This window comes from Cyprinodon tularosa, unplaced genomic scaffold (genome assembly GCF_016077235.1).
Source record: "Cyprinodon tularosa strain WSP-4 unplaced genomic scaffold, ASM1607723v1 ctg301, whole genome shotgun sequence".
NCBI lineage: Eukaryota > Metazoa > Chordata > Actinopteri > Cyprinodontiformes > Cyprinodontidae > Cyprinodon > Cyprinodon tularosa.
The window spans coordinates 920573-939211 of record NW_024039010.1 but is presented as its reverse complement, the minus strand read 5'-3'; the positions used below and the strand labels follow the sequence as shown (position 1 = coordinate 939211).

At 38.8% G+C, this 18639-nt stretch overlaps 1 protein-coding gene across 1 annotated transcript in view; it reads right to left on the bottom strand.

The window, feature by feature from the left end:
* LOC119787795 (NIPA-like protein 2) overlaps positions 1 to 18639 on the bottom strand; it is a 66932-nt gene that overhangs the window by 9302 nt on the left and 38991 nt on the right. The window contains exons 4-5 of the mRNA XM_038291837.1: positions 11208 to 11267; positions 6482 to 6603 (exon numbers count right to left, since the gene is read on the bottom strand). Of these exons, the coding sequence (XP_038147765.1) occupies positions 6482 to 6603; positions 11208 to 11267 (182 nt within the window). The remainder of the gene's footprint in view (positions 1 to 6481; positions 6604 to 11207; positions 11268 to 18639) is intronic.

The window sequence follows — 18639 nt, the reverse complement described above, 5'->3', positions numbered from 1 at the left end:
TCCGGCTGTTCACGGACAGCATGCAGATTTAATGGATGCAGCAGTGCTGAGGGGAAAAGGGCGAGGTAACCTTTAAATGTCTCTAAAGTATGTTAAATAAAGGACTTATTCCAGAATGTAATTATTCTATGTGAAAATGGATTACCGGAGACCTGGGTCATTAACGGCAGCACACACACACTGGGGATACCAGCAAGGGCTCTTCTAAACCACACGATGGGACACCCTCTGCTAATGATCACCAGACAGCAATAATATTTCATTTCCTCTGATTAATCACCAGCTACAATTAATCCCACATTTTTTGGAGGCAATCATTCTGCCAGTTGAGGAGAGAGTTAACTAATGCACAGCCAGAAAAGGCAAACAGCGTTCTTCTGGATTACCGTCACTGCAACCTGAAAAAAGAAGGGGCCATTAACTACATCTGTCTTCCAAGACATCCGTCTGGTTTCACCTGCACAGACATTTATTTCTCTGGTGCATTTTTATGCACTTGCTGTTTCAATATCAAGGTTTTTAGAGGTCAGGAAAAACAGATTTCAAAGGTGGAATGATACAGGCTGAGGAGGTGACGTGTCCTGAATATCGATGCCCCGGCAGCTGAAGACGGGTTCAGTGCCGTTCAAAAACATTAACACACTTTGACCTTATCTCCTTTTTTCTTTTGTTACAATTAAAATCCACAAACTTTAATGTGTTTTACTGGGATTGTATGCAACAGATGAGCATCAAGTAGAAGTTGAATAAATGATTCACAGATATTAAATTAGGAAAAATAATATGCAGACACCTTTGAAGTCCAGTTTTCGGCTCTCAGCCCCAAAGCTTCTTTAGAGAGCATTTGTGAGCAAACAGCATCATTAAGATCAAGGAGCACAAAAGGTTAATCGCAAAAAAAATCTAAGTAATTTTTCTTAAATTAAGCACTTTTTTTCTTGAATTGGGGAGGTGTGACTGTTTGTCAAGGGAATGGAATTTTCAAACTTTTCCATTTCCGGTATTTTTACTTTTTTCAGCTCTTCTAATCTCTGCTCATCTCCACTCATGAGCCGACATGCTACAGGTCTGCTGCTTCTGAATGTCATTAATCCCTCCTGTAGTCTGTTTTACCAAAATACTCAAACCAGACATAACTATGAAGTGAATGGTTTCATTATGCCTGTATTGAATAAAAAATTCCTCCTCTGTGAATCCTGTTCATTGACTTTTGCTTTGAAATAATGCCTCCATTTTGGAACATGGATCACCTAAATAGCTGCCAGTTATTTTTACTAGTGACATATCAAATTTTAATTAACACATATTAGGTCTTTGCTATTATTATAAATGACAAAATGCTACAAGCTATAAAAGAGGGTAAATATTGATCTATTCTTTAAACACTGGTGCACTGGAAAAAATTGAAATCTAGATAAGTCATTTTTTTTTTAAATAAGTGCATTTGTTCTTGAATTGAGGAGGTAAAATAGACATTTTGCCAATGGAACAAGACAATGTAGATTTAAAATAAGAAAACACAATTGCATTGTCTTATTTCAATTGCATATTATCTAATCATCTTATTTTAAGAGTAAAAAATACTCATTCCATTGCCAAACTATCTCATTTAAATGAGATAAACTTAATTTAAGAAATTCTTACTTATTTCTAGATCTTTTTTGCAGTGTGATTATGGTCTGTTAAAGGTAATGAGGTTACTTTTAAAATATATATTCTATAAACAACTGCAGTCTTTTATTTCAAGTGCATAATATCTATTTTTTTAAGGCTAAACATACCTATTCCTTTTGCAGACAATTTTATTTACCCACTTAAATTAAGGGTAGATAAACTTATTTTAAGATAATTTTTTTTGCTCATTTTATGATCAGTTTTGCAGCGTTGGATCACTTTCGAAAAAAATCGAAATCTAGTCATTTTTTCATAAAATAAGTGCATTTGTTCTTGGATTGAAGAGGTAAAAGAGAAATTTTCCCAATAGAACAAGACAATTTACATTTAAAATTAAATAACACAATTGCATTGTCTTATTTCAAGTGCATGTTATTTAATTATCTTATTTTAAGAGTAAAAATAGTCATTCCATTGCTAGATTGTTTTTCCCAGTGCAGGGTTAAGCTACATTGAACATGCCAAATTTTACAGCTCTTAAACTAACAAAATTTTAACTCAGGAATTAGCTTAATTTGAGACATATTAAATAATGTTTTAGATCAATATACAGCGGTGCATTAATGCTCCATGTGGGCTGGCCCACTTAAAAACTCGCCTTTGTAGTTTGAGGGTCGGATCCATCACTGAATGAGTCATGTGACTGAGAGCAATGCTTTAGAGCGGCGGTAACCAATTAAAAATCAGTAGGGTCTGCATAAAGGAAATCATCAACCAGGTAAGGTCCGAAGACATTTTTAATTATAATCTGTTTTTTTAAACAGAATTTAACACTGAAATAAAATGAGGTGTTTATGCATCCATGTTATACATTGATAAAAAAAAAAAATCTAAATTGTTTTTTGAAGTAAAGAACAACAATCGCTCAGTTTGATATATAGACAAATTCCTGACTCACTTTTTGTATAAAACACCTGACCTGACCTTTTTATGGCTTAATGAGAGCAGTGGGCTTTAGGATGCCCTGCAAGGCTTTAAACCCTGGGTTTTAATGGAGACAAGTGGCAAGTGAAGTTAGACACTGCTGTTGGACAACATGCAGTAATTTATAAATGTTTTAAATCAGGTTGGGTCCGGATTAGCCAGCAGGTGGGTCCGGATCCAGACCCTGGTTCGCTAATCCATGACATCTGCTTTAGAGGGATTTGAGCTTCCCTTAAACACCAGAGCTCACCACGCTAAAAGCTGTTAGGCCACCTGATCAGACATATTGTTTGTTCTCTGATGAAATATTTAATCCAGGGAGGTGAATCTGACCTAGAATTTACAAGGATATCCATAACTTCCTAATCTAGTGATCCAAAGTGGTCTGTTAGCAGATTCCATAGCACTGAGGGAGACTGTGTGACTGTGCAGTGCAGTGTTGCCAATTGGGTTTACATAAAATACGAATTCTGCCCAAGGTGCACCCAATCAATACATACTCATATGATCAGTTTTATTTTAAACACACAAACATAATCTACTCTCAATGTAGATTTTGAACATATGTGTGCAGATTTAGTACCTTAAGAAAATATCAAAAACATGAGTTCATGCTCCTCCCCTACTGGCATGTGGACCTGTTTCTTTTCACCTATGGAAACTTTTCTCACGTTAAGGATGAAATCATCAGGGGAAAGTAAACTGTCTGTGATTGGCTACTACTCATCAATAGTTTGATTTCTCCACTGAATGAAATCCACCAATAAACATCAAAGTTCATATTTGTATTGTAAAAAATGTGAAAAGGCTCAGAATATGCCAATATTTTTGTGAAACACTGGATGTAGTAGTCAGTTTATTTTCCATTACCAATGTGCACGAACCTATGTCATTATTCTATTTTTTCCAACTATGGCATTTCCATGTTAGGTACCTATCTTCAGCTATGTTTAAGCAATGAGGGTTCTCTCCGGGTACTCTTGCTTCCTCCAACAGCCCCAAAAAACATGACTGTTAGGCTGATTAGAATTTTTAATTTGTCCTTAGGTGTGTGTGTGCATGGTTGCGGGACTCTGTGTGGTCCTGCAATGGACTGGCGACCTATCCACAGTGCACCGCTCCCATAGACTGCTGGAGAAAGGCACCCACCCAGCCGTGACCCTGATGGAATAAGCGGTAGAAGATGGGTGGATGGATACCTCCATTCATGAAAACTACTCTTGAAAAGAACATGGCAGCGACAGATGTAAACACGAGATAAATCTCTATTTCAGCATCAGCTCTAGTATGCATCATCATGGACTTAATGCAAAAAAAAAACTCAGTGTCCTTGTGAATCCAAAAATGCCACACCATCATCCTCTAACTACCTCAGGTCCTCTTATTCCTCTTAAAAAGAACTTTTCTCGCAACACAACATATGAGAGTGTTTCCATTGAAGTTTTGCAAAATATAAGAATTTTGATATGACAAAAAAAAAAAAACAGATCAAATAGTAAGTTTTTTTTTTAAGTTGAAGTGTTTCCATCTAGTGAAATAATCATAATTACAATTTATGCCATTTGATGGTTAATGAAAAAGCAATAACTATTGTTCTTTTAGCCAAAGTCCCCAGGAAGGAGATGAAGTCTCCTCAGTCAGTGAAGGCTTGGGGGGACCCTGTCATCTGCTGCCGTCGGTCCACTGTCTTTCTGAAGTCAAAGTCGATCCATTTATCTACCAGGATATTTTAGAGAATCCCATCCAGATGAGAGACACAGGACCTAACAATGCACATGAGCCAAAGAAGGCTAGCCTCGTGAGACCATCCTGATCTCACGAGCTTTCAAGGTTTCACTCGCAGATCAGTCTGGCTACTTTCCGTTAAAGAAAATTTGGAGCAGTTCACCAAACGAACGTCCAATCAGTGTTGGCTTTGAGGCGGGTTGAGGTGTGACGCAACGAGAAGCGCAACAGTTCAGTCTAAAGAACATGGCGGCTTCAGCCGATGAAACTAGCGTTAGCGTGGCCATCGAGCAAGTTTTATCAGAATTACAGAGTATTTCTTCACTTAAAGAAGAGCAAAACACTGCTCTGGAGGCTTTTCTCAGAGGAAAAGATGTTTTTGCTCTTCTCCCGACTGGTTTCGGAAAGAGTTTGATCTATCAATTGGCTTGTGCCTGGCTTGTGGTTGTGTTTTCCTCGTCGCTCTGTTAGTACGTCATATGCGTCGTTGATCTGATTGGTTTATTTGGCCCGTCTATCACCAACATAGGCCAATCAGCTAACCAGTATTTTTGCCCCTTCCCAAAATTACTTCATCGGAAGGTTTCCAGATGAATATGCGGAGCAAATCCAGCAAATCCATCTGCTGGAGTCAGGTTAAAAGAAGACTGCTTTCACAGCAAACTCGGCTTCAATACACCTCAGCAGAACCACAGGCTGATCGTCTTCATGCCACACCAGGATGCAATCTGTTCAATCTCATAAAGGCGTCATATTCTTCACTCTGCGTAAAATTAATGTACAAAAATGAGTGACAAAAAAGAAAAACAACTTTTACACAAATTACATTTTTTTAGATGTACCTCTAAAAATAGTTCAGTATATTGATGTATGCTATGTACTCTCTAAAAATGTTTTTTTCTCAGCTAGTTTGTCTCACTTGCAAGGCCACAAAATGTCTGAGTGGAAGATGGTTATAGACAAGACATACCTTTTTTCCCATAACAAAACCACATACTTTTTCAAGGTAACTGTTTAACCAAAGTGTCTGTTATTGTTTTGACTCTGCCTTAAAAGTAAGGGAACAACTTTGTCTAGGTTAGAACTTGGCAGACCATCATGCTGTGAATGTGAATGTCTTGTTCTCCTTTACTTTGCAAAGTAAATAAAGTGCCGACTGAGTAAATCCATTGATCTCCTTTACTGGACTAAACAGTTGAAAACTTTTTTCACACAAGTGACAAAAAAACTGTCTAAATTAACAAAGTGCTCAAGTTACCTAGTTAATAGCTAACTAGTTAAAGCAGTAGGGAGCCCCACCTCCCCGCATAACACACACATCTTCAAGCACCTCTGAAGTGTTTTTAAATCCAGTCAAGCGATCAGTTCTAAAGCCAACATTACCGTTTACAAGGTCGAGTGGGTTTTGAAAGAAGCATAATATTTTCTCAACCCAGCTCTCTGATCCAGTTATATTACTATGGCAACAGCTAAGTTTATATCCTGGCTGCTTAAGGTGATTTAAGACCTGATTGACATGGATGAGTGGTAATGTACTCCAAGTATGAAACTAAAGCATTTCCTTTTTACACTGTTATGACAAAAAAATCTACAATCGTCTGATTTCAAAGGACCGCTGAGGAAAAAACATTGGCAAAAATCTAAATCTAGATATTTCATTTTTTTTTTTTTTTTAATAAGTGCATTTGTTCTTGAATTGAGAAGGTAAAAGAGACATTTTGCCAATGGAACAAGACACCGTACATTTAAAATAAGAAAACACAATTGCATTGTCTAATTTCAAGCGCATTTTAACTAAATATCTTATATTAAGAGTAAAAATCCTCATTACATTGGGAAATCATCTCAATTACCTACTCAAATTAAGAGTAAATACACTTCGTTTAAGAAATGTTAACTTATTTCTAGATCATTTTTCCAGTGAAGAGCAGGTGCTGAACATGTGTGAGGGCTGAGTTAAGTCATTTTCTGACGTTGGTCAATCTAAACAATGCGATTGCAGAACACCAGTTTAAGGGACAAATAAAGGTCCGACAGCACCGATGAAGGAACTCTAATTTGTTTTGTTTGCTTTTTTTGTTTTACTAACAAATCTTTCTTTATGTGTCATCTCAAACACTGTCATTGGTTTTCAGCATAGGCATCACCAATTACATACAAGGTAAAGCAGGAAGTACCAGCTGACGGCATAGTACTGGACCAGATGAGCTGTGATGTGTGTAGATGCGTGGGGTGCAAAGGTCACCAGGACGTATGTTCCAGTTATGGCCAGGCTGCAACCTATGGGAAAAAGAGAGCAGAAAGGGCTGTCACATTTTGTTTAACATTTTTTTGCATGTTACTCTGTGAAATAGTGATCAGCCAACACTGTTCCAAATAAATTGGGACCATGAAAACTTCCATAATGACCTACATACTGAAGCTTTTAAAGTTCCTTGTAGGTAGCTAAATTGCTGAAAACAGTCTTATCCTATTTGCAATAAAATATACACTTGAATTTGTCACAGAAAGACATTTCTGTCTTTTTTGGGATCTTTTAGTTATCAGGCTCCTCTCCTGTGGAACCAAATACCAGTTTTAGTCCGTGAGGCAGACACCCTGTCTTCTTTTAAGGGTAGGCCTAAAACTTTCCTTTTTGATAAAGCTTATAGTTAGAGTGGCTCAGGTTATCCTGAGCTATCTCTATAGTTACGCTGCTATAGGCTTAGACTGCTGGAGGACATAGAGACCCCTATTTCATCATTCTGCTTCATTCTATCTCTATTCTCCCACTCTGCAGAATCTGTTACGGTAGTTCAATCTCTAACGTTCTGCTCTCTCTGCTTTTTCGCATAGCAGCTTTCCCTCGCCTGTTCCTGTTTAGCATCTTGCTAACCAGTTAGCAACTTAGTGCTAGTAGGTTCCCAATGGGAAATTCCATTGGGACCAAGTAGCACTAAATTGGTGACTTGGAAACAACATTGTCAAGGAACGCTATGGACAGCGGAAACATGCAAGAGGAGGAGCGTTTAGTGTCGGAGGTCGTGGATGAGTCTCCATCATCATACATTTTTTATTTAGAGGAGGAAAGCGGGGATGAAGATGTTGTGGAAGAGGACGCCAGTGCGACAGAAGCTTGGTTTGGTGTAGAAGGCTTACAGCCGTACATGTTTGAGCCCTTGCCTTGCAACGCTGGCAGTTCTGTTAGCTCTACGCCTGCTGAAGACACAGACGTCCATCCCCGTGAACACTGGGACGGAACTCAATGGGAAAGGAAATGATTCCTATTTCAACAGTGGCATATATTAGCTGCGACATATGAATCAAGATGCTATGACCGAAAAATAGTGATTGACAAATGACCGTCGATATATGATTGGCCGAATTTAGGTGTACAAGCTGACATATAACTAACTGGCCTGCATAAAATAACGAAAAAACCGCCACAGTTTTTAAAACAGGATTTTTTCAAAATAGAAATTTTCTAACTTTTGGGACAATATGGTCTGATAATAAGTACATTTATATACATGTTTAAGCCAGAATGATTTGACATTTAAATATGACTTCCCTACGACTTTAATGTTGGCCACAAAAGAAAGTTTTTAACAGCAGATAAAAACGTATTTTAGAAGTAATTGTTCGTGTTCAAATTTAAATGTGCCTCGCTTTTCTCAATATAAACAGTGAAGCTAATGTTAGCTTAGTATATATGAAGTTCTCAATTTCACAATTTCATATGTATATGTCTTGACTATATATATCATATATAAATTGACTCACATTTGACTTCCCTACGACTTTAATGTTAAATGTGGAGCTTCACTGTTTTTATTGAGGAAAATTAGGCAATTGAGGAAAATTAGGCTTAAATGAGCGCTCATTTACATTTTCAATCCAGTAACTACAGCCCCAAAGTGACAAAACATGACATTAGGGTTCAGAAACAGATCTGCAGGAAACAGGAGAGTGGCCATTGGTGTGTAGAAAGTCAACCAGTGCATAGAAGGAGTGTGCACACTGTGGTGTCATGGTACTGAATCTACATGCTTAAAAAGTACAAATGAATGCTTGTGGAGAGTAGTTTACTAGTGTGTTTATCTTAGAGAAAAAAACTGCTTGTGTGAGTATTTAATGCATACATGCACTTTTGGTAGAATTCTGACTTTAGATTGGACTCCGGATGTTTTATGGCATTAATATCCTCCTTTCATTAGAAAAAAAATGCTGGAAAGAGTACAGCTAATCTCCCCAACCAGATTCCTGTTTTGTTTAGCTTTATAGATTTCTTACCTCATTGCACACAGCACATTATTTAAAAACCATCCTACTTCATTACCACATCTCATTACCAACAATGCATTTTACAGCGAAAATGTCTCCAAATTATCTCTGAATGCCACGCAGCAATTATAGCATGAAAAACAAGGACGGCAAAAATTGCTGCTCTTTTATTTGGGAAAGCAACAATATCCAAAGCTGTGTGGTGCTGATATGAATTTCCAGATTTGTCAGCACACTCAAAACATTGTTGTAGGATAAAAACATTGTGATTAGGTCTGAGCAAAGCTGAGTTTTTTTTCTAGTGAATGAATCAGATGCACTTTGACTTCCATTTTAGTAAATATTACATTTGTTGATAATGTTATTGCAGTAGTATATTCTTATTTGAATACAAAAATCTATCTTTTATTGTTAACTGAGTAAAAAAATAGCTTTAATTTCTCATCTTTTGCTTAATCTTTGTATAACCCCACTTTGCCAATGTCCAGGAACCTTTCTCCTAAAACAGTTAAAGTCGTAGGGAAGCGGCTGTTCCAACCGTTGCATTTACGAATTCTCCCGAGTGGTGCACGACTTTACACGAGTGAATAAAGTGAATGTGATTGGTGGTTTATCAAGGGGGCGGGATTGTTGTGGTGGAAGGTTCGCAAGCAAGTTTGGTTGTGGCTGTTTTCTCGATAGCATCTTGCTAGCCAGTTAGCAACTCAGTGCTAGTGGGTTCCTAATGGGAAATTACATTGGGATCGAGTAGCACTAAATTGGTGACTAGGAGAGCTCTCCTTGCAAAGTAGGCCTGCAACTAATGATTATTTTAAAAAACGATGAATTGGCCGATTATTTTTTCGATTAATCGATGAATCGGACAAAAAAAAATTTTTATATTAACCTCTTTATTTCAAAATAAACATTTTAGACAGAACAAACAAGCACACAAGTACAGGTTGCTCATTAACTGTACTGGTGCAATATGAAAAATAAATGTTTGTGTTAAAACTACGCAAACTTACATGAGAAATGTAGCTGTACATCCACAAAATATAGGGTACTTTGTTTCATAAATGTTTGTTTTTTAAAGCCCCTAAGGGGCTCAAACAATAGGCCCCCCCATTTCAACAAAGGAGTTTTATTTTAGACTAATAGAGTTCTGCCTTTTAAGACAGGAAAGTATAACAGTTAAAGTTGCTGCTTGAGAAAATACTGAACCATAGAGATAAAAATAGCCCTGTGATTCAAATTATAAATTGTATTTGGAATAAAAATGAGAGAACTAGGGGTGCTAAAAAACACATCCTCCAAAGACAGATATTTACATGGGAATGTGGCATATAATTAATTGACATATTACTGATCTTGCTGGATTTTATTCTGCTTTACTTCCATAAATTGCAGGATCTTCTTTACTTTATCTTTGCCAATAGATTTAAACTTTAAAAGCCTTGCCCTCATAATTTGCAAGTTAATTTATTTATAAAGAAAATATAAACGCTGCTTAAGCTAATTCAAATGAAATTAAAAGTAAAATAAGTAGCCAACCTTATTACTGTCTGTAACCTACTAACAAGGTAAGGAAAGCATCAGATGAGCGACCTGAGAAACTAACCTAACGTTTCCCCACTTTAAGACCAAACAAACATGGTCGCTCATCCTGCTGATCAGCTCTCTTCACTGCCATTGAAGGCTCCAACGTGTTTTCTTTTCAGGTGCTGCGTCATAACAGTGGTGCTTCCGTGCCATGTTCATTCGTTTTTACAAAAGTTGCATGTTACGACTTTTTTTACTTTACAAAGCGCAGGCTGTTTTAATTATTGTGATCAATTTGCGCCGTCAATCCCGGCGCATGCCCGCTTCATTTGCAGTCTGGACGCTGAGGGTAAACTCCTCACTAATATCCTGCGGCTCTGACTGCAGCGCTGAGAGGGATTCCTGTGGGAGAGGGAGAAAGGGATTGGGATGGGGGAGGCGCCCCACGGCAGGCAAAAGCCGCCAGTGACACCGTAAAAAGTCGCCAGATTTGCCGCTAGTCGCTTTTTTGAAAAATAGTCGCTGGAGGGGTCTGAAAAGTAGCTGAGTTGGCAACACTGCAACTGCGGCGCTGACTCGCTCCGCCATATTTTTTTTTCTTCCCCCGGATGACGGCGGCGGCGGATGACGCATTAATCGCGCGACACAACTAATCGATGATTAAATTCGTTGCCAACGCTTTTAAAAGTCGATTTTTATTGATTTTATCGATTCGTTGTTGCAGCCCTATTGCAAAGCAATATGGAATTTGCTGTCACAGTGGCCCGCTGTGGCCATAGGTTGTCGCTACCCAACAGAGGCAACTAATAACAAAGATGGCACCGTGTGGTGGAGAAGGAGTTACATGGCCAACATAGCAAAAAGTGATCATCAGTGATCATTTGTCCAAACGGTCAGTTAACTGAGTTTGCTATAAAATACAGTAAGCTTGTGTGAACATGAGAACAGCAAATTTTTAACAGGACGTGCATGAGGAGAAATTAGCTTGTGCATGCTCTTTCACACGCACTGTAACTCCTTCTATATATTTTTTATGTTATTCAAAACAGATTTTTCTGACTTCTAGGACAATGATGTATAGATCTAAAGTGTTTGCTTACCAACAATGTCAGAGGGTCTGATGGTCTCCTTCAAGAAAACCACAGATATAACCGCACTAGCTGGGAAAAAACAAAAACAAAAGAAATGCATATAGTTAGATTGCACAGCATTTATGACATAAAAAGATTCTTTAAAAGAATAACTTCACTAATCACCTAACATTTTAAAACTACAGCATATAATGAACAGGACATTGACATAAATCCCTTTCAGAGATTCACATACTTGTATTGATCCCAAAACATGACTATTATAGTTTGCTCAGATAAATGGATCAGATTAGAAGTCCATAACACCAGCGTGAAAATACGCTGTTATATCTCACACAGCATTTTTCCTAAAACCTTACATCAATATCAGTGTCAGAAACTGAGATGGTGAAAAGCAATCAGCTTCACATGAGCTAAGCCTAAGATTAGTCTTGCTAATGTTTCCCCCAGACATGCATCAAACCGAGGGAGACGAATGCACTCAGTGTTTAGCTATCACAGAGATGAATAGTGACACAGACAGATGTGCGTGCAGACACACCGACATGGTGGAAAGACAGACGGACAGACAAACTGACTGAGACAGAAAAACAAGCGGCGGGACGAATGTGAGAGCGGCCAGGGAGACATGAAGATATGCGACAGCAGCCAGTGAGGAGGTCGCTTTATATCAGGCTGTTGTTGTTGTTGAGGTTTTAATACTTAACAGGCAGAACACATAAACAGATTTTTTTATGAGGGAGGGTTTCTTCATTTGCAGGATTTGAAGTTTGTCTGCTGAGTATGTGGACGGCGGAGATTCAATAAAATATAGTGTCAATCACGCAGTGTGATGAATGTCTGTTCTAAGCAGCTCTCTGTCCTTTTTTATTGGTAGTTCCCACAAGGCTCTAAAGGGAAGGAGGTGACTCAGACAGGCTCCATGTTCGTAGAACACTGGTAGATACCAATGTGCAGGAACAGCATTTAGAGCCGCATTACTGAGGCTCTATATTAGCTTATCTTTTATTTGATCTACGGCTTAGTTGAGGGCTGTTACAGGGACACTTTAGATCAGTGGTAACCAATTAAATTTAAATGACATCAGCAGGGTCGGAACAAAGAAAATCATCATCCAGTAACAGTAACATTATTCATTATAATCCGTTACTTTAAGCATAATTTAACACTGAAATAAAACGAGGTGTTTATGCATCCATGTTATACATTGACTTATAATAAAAAAATCGAAAGTGGTTTTTTTAAAAGTAGAAAACAACAATCGTTCAGTTTGGTATATTGACTTTTTTCTGTTTCATATAATTTATAAAACACCTGAACTGACCGTTTGTTATTTTTTTCTTTCTTCTTTATGGCTTAATGAGAGCAGTAGGCTTTAGGCTGAACTGCAAGGCTTTAAACCTGGGTTTAAATGGTGATAAAGCGATTCTAAAGCACATATCAAGGTGCTCATTCGTGAGCCTGTATCGTAGCCTAGTAAACTAGCCCCACTCGCCAGCGGCCAAAATAATTTTTGCCTGCGAGTGGTCTAGCCTCGATCAATGCCCCAGGCCCCAGAACCGGCGGGCCAATCACAACGCAGAGATGTGTTTTGAATTTCTGGATGGGGTTTTGAGGGCGTGACAACAAAGCTGCGTGACGCTGGAGAAAGCACAACAAGGAAGATGGCAACAACTATTGAACTGTTCTCGTTTGACTCAGCTCTGGAATCAGTTTGGAAGGATTAGATTTGGGGTTTTCGTCGAAACGTGAGCAGGAAGAGGCTCTACGCTCATTCATGTTTGAGAAGGACGTAGTCGCCATTTTACCGACAGGCTGTTTGTTTACACTCCCCCACCAGCTTTCTGTCACGCTTACTAAGTCACAGTCTGTTGCGCTCATTGGTCAGAGCGTTGGCCAATAGGCACAGACAGCGGTTTGAAAGACAACGGATTGCTCTTATGAACAATCTTCCGATGTCTCATTCATCAGGGCCAGACTAAATTACACATTTAATTTCACATTTAGTCTGATTTATCAGGCTACCTGGATCCAGATTTATTTTTGATTCTGTTCATGGTGGAGAATCCTGCTTAACAGCAGCTGGTTGAGCAAAACATACTCTAAATGTGCAGGGTCATCTTTGAGCACCATTTCACTTTTCTTTCACCAGTTCACCACAGTTCTTCCAGCAGTTCACACTTTCTCTGCTCTGTTTTTCTCATCATCTTCTCCTTCTTTCCCATCACCCGGCTTGCCACAGGTTTGCCTGCTGTGTCTAAAAGTAGCAGCAGCAGCAACCCTGACTGACAGCAGCTCATTGGCTAATTTATATCATGTGCAGCCTGGAGCTGGACGCTCCGGAGGGCTTTACCGTACAAACAGGAGAATGGGCGCAAGTGAAATTGGACCCTGTTTTCGGACAACATGTGGTAATTTATAAATGTTTTAAATCAGTTACTCCCGCCTCCTCCAGAGGCTGTGGCTGGATTATAGTTGATTCCAGCACTATTCCTCTCTGTTCAGGATCCAGTAGCAGGAACTTATGCCTGCGCTGAGAAAGAGGCCGCCCTCTGCTGACTTTTCAAAAGTAAAAACTAGGGCTGCAACAACGAATCGATAAAATCGATAAAAATCGACTTTTAAAAGCGTTGGCAACGAATTTCATCATCGATTAGTTGTGTCGCGCGATAAATGCGTCATCTGCCGCCGTCATCACTGCCTCTTGACTGAAAGAGGAAGAAAAAAAAATACGGCAGAGCGAGTCAGCGCTGCAGGTGCAGTGTTGCCAACTCAGCGACTTTTCAGACCCCTCCAGCGACTACTTTTCAAAAAAGCGACTAGCGACAAATCTGGCGACTTTTTTCGGTGTCACTGGCGGCTTTTGGAGACTCTTACGTGAAAGCATGTATCGTTCCTACTCTGCCGTGGGGCGCCTCCCCCAACCCAACCACGTTTTCCCGAAGTAGTCCCTCTCAGCGCTGCAGTAAGAGCCTCAGCGTCCAGACTGCAAATGAAGCGCGCATGCACCGGGATTGACGGCGCAAATTGATCACAATAATTAAAATAGCCTGCGCTTTGTAAAGTGAAAAAAGTGATAACATGCTACTTTTTTCAAAAGAAATTAACATGGCAGGGAACCACCATGTTTGTTTGGTTTTAAAGTGGGGAAACGTTACGTTAGTTTCTCAGGTAGCTCATCTGATGCTTTCCTTACCGTGTTAGTAGGTTACAGACAGTGATAAGGTTGGCTACTTATTTTACTTTTAATTTCATTTGAATTAGCTTAAGCAGCGTTTATATTTTCTTTATAAATAAATTAACTTTCAAATTATGAGGGCAAGGCTTTTAAAGTTTAAATCTTCTGGCAAAGATAAAGTAAAGAAGATCCTGCAATTTATGGAAGTAAAGCAGAATAAAATCCAGCAAGGTCAGTAATATGTCAATTAATTATATGCCACATTCCCATGTAAAATATCTGTCTTTGGAGGATGTGTTTTTTTAGCACCCCTAGTTCTCTCATTTTTATTCCAAATACAATTTATAATTTGAATCACAGGGCTATTTTTATCTCTATGTTAAGTATTTTCTCAAGTAGCAACTTTAACTGCTATACTTTCCTGTCTTAAAAGGCAGAACACTTCTAGTCAAAAAAAACAACTCATTTGTTGAAATGGGGGGACCTATTGTTTGAACCCCTTAGGGGCTTTGAAAAACAAAAATGCCTGTCTTTTTTGCGCTTTATGAAACAAAGTACCCTATATTTTGTGGATGTACAGCTACATTTCTCATGTAAGTTTGTGTAGTTTTAACAAACATTTATTTTTCATATTACACCAGTACAGTTAATGAGCAACCTGTACTTGTGTGCTTGTTTGTTCTGTCTAAAATGTTTATTTTGGAATAAAGAGGTTAATATAAAAAATATTTTTTGTCCGATTCATCGATTAATCGAAAAAATAATCGTCCGATTCATTGATTTTTAAAATAATCGTTAGTTGCAGCCCTAGTAAAAACCTTTGTCTCTGCTGCGCTCCTTTGAGGTTCTAAATAGTTAACACCATGCAAACTGACAAAAAAGTTCTGATATTTTAAATCGAGCAAAGTTTTACTTTATCCATTTTGTGTTTCATGCTTATTCTTAGATTCTATTTGGTATGTCCCCCAAATTTCCTCTATTTGCATCGCTGATCATTAATTGGCTCCTTATCAATCCTTTACATAGGACTAACATGTTGCTCCCTTCGTATTGTTTGCGTTTGGAGTGAACAGAGCATTAAGACTGGCTCAGTTTTAACCTCTAACAATCACAATGAGACGCTGATCTAAACACTGTTGAGAACAGAGTCAGCTGGGGCAGCTCTGTATGTCAGGAGATGTCAGAAAAATACCAGCGAGGCAGAGTGGAGAGCAGCTGGTGACACACGGAGGCAGGCTAAAAAACTATTGCTTGAAAATAGTGAAAAATGGATGGGCAGGCTGTTTGGAAACAAGCTTGCTAGGCAGCAGAAGGAGATTAGATACAAAAACACAAGCAGCTCGCTGTCAGACACTCAGTGTGGCACAAGGAGGATGAGCCCAGAAAAACGAAAATGTTCCAAACAAAGATAAAAACTTCCTTATAATCGAATATTATTTAATGAAAACAACCTTAAATAAACTATACATCCAAGACACACCAGCTACATTAAAAACAAAAACACTTTTTGTCCCCTTCATGATTATATAGTGAATTTGATCAGATTTTATTGCACATTTCTTTTGACATGATGCAGAAAAATCGCACATCTCCTCCAAATAAAGCTGCTGGCTCTGTTCAGTCAAACTGGAAGTTTAAAACCTCTCTCATGAAACAGGGAGTTGGTGAATATTTCACACTCTGAGCATGTTTACACACACATTTAGGACTGTTCCTTTTGCCTCTGGGACCAGCTGGATCTAACAAGTAACCATGGCAACCCATGGAAAAGTGAGATTCACACAGCTTGATAAAATGAGAAACGTGGCCAAGGGAACCTCTGGGGGATGCAGTTGTGGCACCGCTGCTGAACGTGTGTGCAACACATCGGTACATTGTCTTTCAGATGTGTAGTAATGGGGAACGTCCCAGTGGGAAAACACACTGTGTCTGACATCCTTACACTGTAAGAAACAGACTCATGAACAGATGAGTCACTATGTCTGGCTGTCATTTTCAAAACAGGGTGAAATCTGAAAAACCGTTGACCTTTAATACGCCATGTGCTTTTGTTCTGTTCTCCAAGGAAAACAAAGATTGGGTCACAAAAACGAGCAATAGATTTAAGGCGGTAAAGCTGAAGCTTTAAATGCAACTTTTGTAGACCACTGTAGTTTTTAAATAGCCTTATATAATCCGATTCAGATTTTAATATAATCAATACAGTATTCCGTAAAAATTCAAAAAAATATCCACTGGACTTGGTTTTCAAGATTTGAAGACGTTTCGCCACCTCTCCAGGAAGCTTTCTCAATTCAAATGTCTGGATCCGCAGTGAGTTTGAGTCTTATATAGACAACGCCTTGTATCGCTTGGAAACATGCAATGGTAACCGATGAATGGGTCGTTAGTTCCATCGTTAGCCTGTAATATCTGAACCTGTCTATGATTCTAGGGGTCGGTCGTTAAAGGGGGGATTGCCATTAAGGGGGGGGATTGTCTCCTGTAATACCTGAAACCTGTCTATGATTGTTAAGGGTTGGTCGTTAAGGAGGTATTGTTCACCGGCTGGGGCGGGTGGGTCCCCCGTTCCTCTGTGATGGGGTGGGGGGTTTGGTGATATCTAGAAGGGATCATGTCTATGATTGAATTGTATGTTTTTGGAAGCTGGAATCTGAGTCCACCACCTCTGTTTAAAGTTGGTTTTTCTCTCTTAACATAGATGGCTTCTTTCACGCCCCTCTCAAACCACCTATTTTCTTTATCCAGAATATGGACATTCTGGTCCTCAAAAGAATGTCCTTTGTCCATAAGGTGTAGGTGTACTGCGGAGTCTTGTCCAGAGGCGGCCGCTCTTCTGTGTTGGGCCATGCGTCTGTGGAGAGGTTGTTTTGTTTCGCCAATATAAAGATCAGAGCATTCCTCGCTGCACTGAACAGCATATACTACTCCGCTCATATTCGGTCTGGGGGTTTTATCTTTAGGGTGCACTATCAATACAGTTGCAAAGTTGTACTCCACCTATGCCTATGAAAACCTCATTTACTGAAAAATAATAATGCCTCTGTGTTATAGACTCTGAAAGTCCTTGCATAAAAAAAATACTGCAAGCGGAAAGAGGGTTGTGGCTAAAGGAAGCGAGGTAGGAGGGCAAAAAAGGTTTAGCGCCACCCCAGCAAGGTAGTCAGAATTACGTCCAGGAGCAAATGGATAAAAATAGACTGGAGGAAAAAAATAAAATAAATCGATACTCTTGCAGACGTGTCGATACATTGGATCGTCGGCTGTTGGATCGATGCATCGATACAAAACAATCATTATTTACACCCCTACTCCGCAGCCAGACAGGAAGCTTGTTCTACTGGATTTCATGTATTTTTAGCTTTTATTGACATCTAGGTGAAGAAGCTCTTGTTTTTGAAAACATTCATTTGCATACTGTTTCTCTCTTCTATTTTTTTTTTTTTTAATTTTTATTATTGTTCTGTTTTAAGAAGCTTGAGTTGTAAAGTTCATACCTATCAGGTTTGATTTACCCTCTGCTCACCCCACTCTACATTTACACATCTGTGCTGTCTAAATGAATCAGTGCACATTAAATGATCAGAAATAAAGTTCCTTTGTTACTGGTTTAGTCACAAATTTTAAATCAACTCTTGCAAACAGATCTGAAGCTGAACAGTTTTTTGTCCTTTTAGTTGTTTTGGCCTGACTCGTGCATTTATCACATGCTTCTATTGTGAAATTGCATGGCTTCTTGGAACACCTGTGGCCTTCACAGCATGGCGGTTACAGCAGTCGAATGTTAAGTAAGACTGGAGAAAGCGACATGAAATTGTCTGAGTGAACCTCAAAGCCCACACACTTGTGGACTGGAAAAAATTGATTGTTTACTGCTTCAACCGTGTCGCTCTCACCTCTGAGACATAATTTTTTATTTGAACCAATGACATCATCCTCCAGCTAGCACCAAATTGGACAAAAAAAAAAACCTTTTTGGCGCTACCTTTTTGCGGCAACAAAAACAAAAACTTCAACCTCATGAATCTAAACAAAAGTAAGACTAAAAAAGTAGACCACTTGATTTAATTTGGACAAGATGGGTGACATCTGGATAACCCAAAAAAAACTTTAATATCTCAGAAATCATAGCAGCACAGAAGAATCACTTCTGCACAAACCGAGCACTCAGGATTCAATCTATTGTAGGATTTTTTCAAGTTTCAGCTTCTTCACCTCTGATAAACGGGTCCATTCAAACACTTTTTCACATTTGTAATGGAA